Here is a 5,798-nt window from a genome sequence, read left to right as displayed (position 1 = left end):
TTTACATGTTGCTGTCAATGAGTTAAAAAACCAAGCTCAAATGTCAATTGACAGAAGGTTAATATGTCTTCTTGGATGGTGCAGAGGTAATTTGCTGCTATCCTACAATTAAAAGATTGTGGGTTCAAATTTGGGTGCTCCTCATTTTGAGTAGTGAGCTGCTATTATTATTACTATAATAAAATAAAAACATAGATCTGTTTTGAGCCTGTAAATCCAGTGTAAATTTTGGCTACTTGTAAAAATTAATGTTTTTTTTTTTAATATTCAGTTTTATTCCGTCAGTGACATTCACAAGGTACAATGAACTTACCTCTCCCTCTCTGAGTTGATGGCATTTATCTCCAATCTTTCCACAAGGGCAGTGATGACCACAGTTGGTGCTGTGGTTGACACCTGCTCAGGACTATACAACTCCAGGCACCTCACACCCAGATAAAGAGCATTGAGCTGGGAGAATTTCAGCTGCGTTGGTGTGGGGAAGGGATAGCAGGTTGCTTGCTGCTTGTGCTGAGCGACACATTAGCAAAACAAAAGATGCTTATGGAGAGGTATGAAGGAATTTAAGGTGGCCCAGTGCTAAAGGAGGAGTGGCAACAGAGAAAGAGAGGGGAAGAGACAAGGAAGAAAGGACTGTGTGTATTTGATACATTTTGTGTTCGTACTGCGCTGTGTAGTGGGCAGCAACAGAAAAGCACTTCCCCACTTAAATAAAGGCATATTGTCTGGCAAGCCTTGTGTCTCTGACTGTCTGTGTCTGGGTTGAGGGAGCTGTATGTCCCCTGCTGGTCTACACTGCGCAGCACAGCAAATCACAGCTACTAACCTGTAGACAGAATAGAAACTGGCTGCTTGCAATTATCCAAAAAGAAAAAGTGAATAGATCATGACATGCCGCACTGCTTTAAAGTATGTATGTATTTTAGCATAATGACAAAGATGTGACAGTCTCATTAAAGGGACAGTAGCTCAGCTTTACACACAAATCACTGCTTTCACACCCCTCACTGGTATCAAGCTGGCCACCCTTCCAAGACTTACCTGGCATCATTTTTTTATTTAAAGCTGATTTTTGTCTCGTGGCCTTAAGAAAATCTGATGAAAATGGTAGATAGTTTTAAGAGATACATGAGGAAGAATGTATGAATGTGGCAAGCTTAGATATAACTGTGTGTTGTCTCATTTGTCAAGAAAATTTGATGATAGTTTTTTGTTAATATATATTCCTGCTAACATTTAGTATATAAAAGGCTATTCATAGTTCTCAAAACATTTACACCCTGATCTAAATGATTGGACCTTAATACCACTAAAACTAAACAAGTTTTATTCTTCTGCATGAACCCTGTGAATCCTAATACACTACTTATAATGCCTTCCTTCTAAAGGTTTTTATGCCAGTCAAATAAAACATTTTCTTTTGTTTCTGGAAAAACTGTTGTATAGCTGGCTTGATTGAACAGATCCTGACAATAGGTGGATGTGCCATTTAAAGTTTTCAATTTAGCAGAGTAGCCTTTGCTACTCATTGAGTGTAGATGGGAACATTGTCATGGAGCAGAATTAGCTAAACAGCTAACTTCACTGCTTTTCCTTGTTTGGCTTCCGCAAATGACAAAATAAATCAGTAGAGTACTAACTAGTTATGTGGGACTTTGGAAGCACGTACTAAATATGAACTACACCCTCAACAAAATAAAAAAAATATCCAATTGAACCTGCTGGCACTAGCTTGTACTTAGAGTTTTTTGGTATTACCTTTGTTACATTGTTTTGACTAGTGTTTCTAGGTCATAGTGATATACTATATTCCACAGTTGTGAAAAGCATCTTAAATGTTTCCAAATCTGAATTAATTAGAAGGAGATTCTACTTGGAATATTGAAAACATTGCTTCAGATTATTTTAGACACTGTGCCCAAACCTTACTTTCATTTAACTGTTTATGAAAAATGCATTAATCTGACCCATACCTAATTCCCATGTTTGCCGTTTCATGCATTGTCTCTCTTTGACTCTCCATTATGATTTAATCCACAGTGACAATATTGTCATCAAAGTTGAAGACCTACTAGACCTTGGGTCACCTTTGAAAATTATCCTGCCATGTTATAATTCTGCAGTCCATCAATTATGACATATGAAAGGGACTGACCCTAGTATACACTGTTTGAAAAAGATGAATCTGAAAAATGTTCTATGAAAGTGTATTGTTCTCTGGTATTACAAATTTGATGTAAGACCCTTACATAATTTTGTGGATTTGGTTATCCATGTTATCTTGGTCATGAAAAAGAAACACATACTATGAACAACAAATGCTACAAAACTTGTAGGTAACCTATATGAGTACACATATCTTTAGCTAGTTACAAAATCAGCACTCATATTAAGCTAAGTTTAAAACTTTTGGAGGAAGTGGAGAAAATGTAACACCACTAGGACTTTACATTGTTCAGAAAATTCCACAGAACTGATCACCGGACACTGTGGTGGGCTGGTGCCCTGCCCGGGGTTTGTTTCCTGCCTTGCACCCTGTGTTACCTTGATTGGCTCCAGCAGACCCCGTGACCCTGTAATTAGGATATAGTGGGTTGGATAATGGATGATCACTGGACAAGAATATATTTGAAAAGATTTGAAGGTTACCTTGAGACTAAAGACAGTCATAAAGGATCTATGGGAATTTAATTTATGTCAGTCATACTCCATATCAGCACTTTGGTCCTGTGCTGGTTGTTTTAAAGTGCTTTATAAATAAAATTGGATTGGATATTAACAACCATTTTGCATATTTTTCACAATTCTGGAGTACACACAAGGCCATACATATCTACCATTTAGATAAATCTAATCTTCCAAAACTCTCTTGGAAAATGCCTTATGGTCTGATGAGAACAAAGTAGAAAATTTTGGCCTTAATTTCCAGACATATGTCTGACCCAAAGCCAACACAGCTCATCACCTACTGTCAAGTATTGTGCAGGCAGCATCATATTCTGACAATGCATTTCCTCAGAAGGAACAAGGACTCTGTTTGGGATAGAGAGGAAATTGTCAACTCCAAATATCTTTGTGCAGAACAGTAAAGTTAATGATGAATATCACCTTTCACCACAAAAGGAAAGATTTATCAGCGTCCTGGAATAGCTTTGCCAGATCCTGGACCTCTGTCTTGTACATGTTACCACTAAAGTGCAGAAATCAGTTATTATCAGTTATTATCTAGGTAATGTGTAGATTAACTAGGGTGATCCATTAAAGTGCCGAAAATTGTTTCATTTCTCAAATTACCTAAGTAATCTGCAAATTACCTAGATAATCTGCACATTACCTACTAGGCACTCGTTAAAGTGAAAATAAGATATTTGCTGGAACAACAGCAACGTTTCTGTACGCTTTAATTAACATAATGTTATTTATTTATTTTTCAATATCTAAAGAAGTTAATAAAATCAAACAATCAACAAATTAGTTGATAGAATCAATCATCAATCAATTAAAAAAACTATAATACAAAGAATCAAATGGTTTAAAATATTATTACAATTAAGGAAATTAATTTGCAAAACATATGATAAAATTATGCTTACTTATTAGTCCAATCTAAAGATTGGTGACACTTTGAATTACATAGCAATTGGTTTTTGCGACAAGCACAGCTATTTGTGGTACATTTAGATTTGCAGTCACATTTTCTGAAACCCTGCCCAGTACCAAGGGATTGTTTTATTGCTGTTTGATGTAAAGATATTTCCACAGCAGTGACATCTTCTTTTGTCAGATTTTGCATACAATTGTTTTAAAATACCCATTTTAGTACCAAGTTTATAAAAGCCATCCTCTGTTTTACTAAGAACCACAGCTCTGTCTACTTCGGGTACTTTAATTCTCACAGTGACACCTTCATCGACATTTGGGTGCTTTGCATTAGAAACTGCTAACATTTTCTTTGCTTCCTCTTCTAAACCTTTCTTGGCTTCATCAAGCTGTATTTTCTGCGAGCACCTGATGCTGCTTTTGAGCAAACAATACAGACCATGTCTTGTATAGTCCTCTTTACAGGTTCTGTACGAAACTGTGATGGCGATTCTGCTGAAGTTGAGAGTAACTCAGTGATGACTTCTTCAGCAAGCAGAGGTGATTCCTTGGAGGTGCACGGTAACTGAATATTCTTCATAACTGTATCCTCAATCAATATACTATCGATAAATTCTTGTATTTCTATAGGTGATTCTGTAGAAGCAGGGGATAACGGAATATCCTCTTGAGTAAGATTTGACTGTGATCCCATAATCACAGTCTCTTGTGAATCTTCTAATTTTTCAAGGTCTTCTTCAGTATTTATCAAATGTAATACACTTTGTGGTATAATAGAAGAAGACAATCGCACTTTTGCGGGACAACCGAACATGGCTTCATATGGACTTCTTTTAATTGCAGAATGATAGCCACAATTCTTCATGAATTGTACAAATCGTACGCCCTCACTCCACTTGTTAGTTTGGTTATCAGCCATCCAAGTAGTGAGCATGTTTTCAATGTCTTGATTCGCTCGTTCTACACTTCCTTGACTTTGGCTGTGTCTAGGTTTGCCATTAACCATTTTGATTTTTGGCCACAACTGTGTTACACATTCTAAGATTTTATTACAAAATTCGCGTCCGTTATCAGAATGCAAGATACTTGGATCACCAAAAAGGAGAAAAATATCAAGCAAGATATAGGCTACTTCATCCGCCCGTTTTGATGTGAGCAGCTTCAATACAACAAATTTTGTTAAGTGGTCTTGGTATACGAGAAGAAACTTAAACTTTCCATCTGGTTGAGATTGGTAATCAATGAGATCCACCTGGCATCTGCTATTGAAATGCGATGAAATAATCGGCTTTACAACAATCCCTTTTTTCGCACTTTTTTGTGTTTGTTGACAAGGTTCGCATAAATCCAAAAACATTTTTATTTGGGCTTGGGTTATGTTTTTATAAAGTGTATTTAATTGCTTGATCATTCTGTCTCTTCCACCATGGCCAATTGACAAATGAGTAGAATACAATATGTCAAACAATTCTTCGGCATGGACAAACTTTTTCACACTTTCTCGCCCATCTGACAACGGCTCAATGAGTTTTTCACAGCCTTGTGCAGTCAGCACATCATACCTTTGAATTATTCGATAATCTCGAGATGATTCTTTCTTCTTGGAAACTTTTATTCGCTTTAAATCTGCAATTATGGAATCATACTTTCGTTTTGTCATTAAAACACTATTATATTTTGAATCTTCCCTAAAGAGGTTTGCGAAGAATCTTTTCTTCATTTTACTCACCAATTCGGTTGTTGCTTGCATACTAGGAGTTAAATTTATCTGCTTTAAAAGAAATCACGACACAAATTCACGCGCTAACAGGCAGAAACAAATTTGAAAACAGAATTAGCTATGCTACGCACTGGCAGCTGACACAAATTATGAGAAATAAAAACAACTAGCGACGACAAGATGCTGGCGAAACCAAACTATAAGTGGAGGGAGAGGGGGAAGGAGTAGGGAAAGGAAATGAAAGAAACAAACTTTTGAATTTTAACGATTCGGAAGCCGTTAATGTGCACATTACCTAGGTAAAATGCGGAAAACTCTTGATTCCGCACATTAACAGAGCACATCAGTTAATCTGCTGATTAGCTAGGTAATGTGCACATTAACGGCTTTCGAGCTTTAGTGGTAACATACATACTCAGACCAAAGCAGCCATTACGCAGAAGAGATGCACTCACAATTTGACTATGCCTGAACTGTT

The 5,798-nt window shown here is 36.7% G+C and overlaps 1 protein-coding gene across 1 annotated transcript; it reads right to left on the bottom strand.

Annotated features, from left to right (window-relative positions):
* Positions 1-3,964: 3,964 nt before the first annotated feature.
* Positions 3,965-5,350, bottom strand: LOC120530615 (KRAB-A domain-containing protein 2-like). The gene has a single exon (XM_039755036.1). It carries the CDS (start codon positions 5,348-5,350, stop codon positions 3,965-3,967), a length of 1,386 nt encoding a protein of 461 aa, XP_039610970.1.
* Positions 5,351-5,798: the final 448 nt, after the last annotated feature.

This window comes from Polypterus senegalus, chromosome 6 (assembly GCF_016835505.1).
Source record: "Polypterus senegalus isolate Bchr_013 chromosome 6, ASM1683550v1, whole genome shotgun sequence".
Taxonomy (NCBI): domain Eukaryota; kingdom Metazoa; phylum Chordata; class Cladistia; order Polypteriformes; family Polypteridae; genus Polypterus; species Polypterus senegalus.
Note: the sequence above shows the minus strand (reverse complement) of the source record. Positions and strands in the feature narration are given on the sequence as shown.

Excerpts from the sequence above, each read along its gene's own strand:
- LOC120530615 (XM_039755036.1), bottom strand. The coding sequence starts at position 5,350 with ATGCAAGCAACAACCGAATTGGTGAGTAAAATGAAGAAAAGATTCTTC.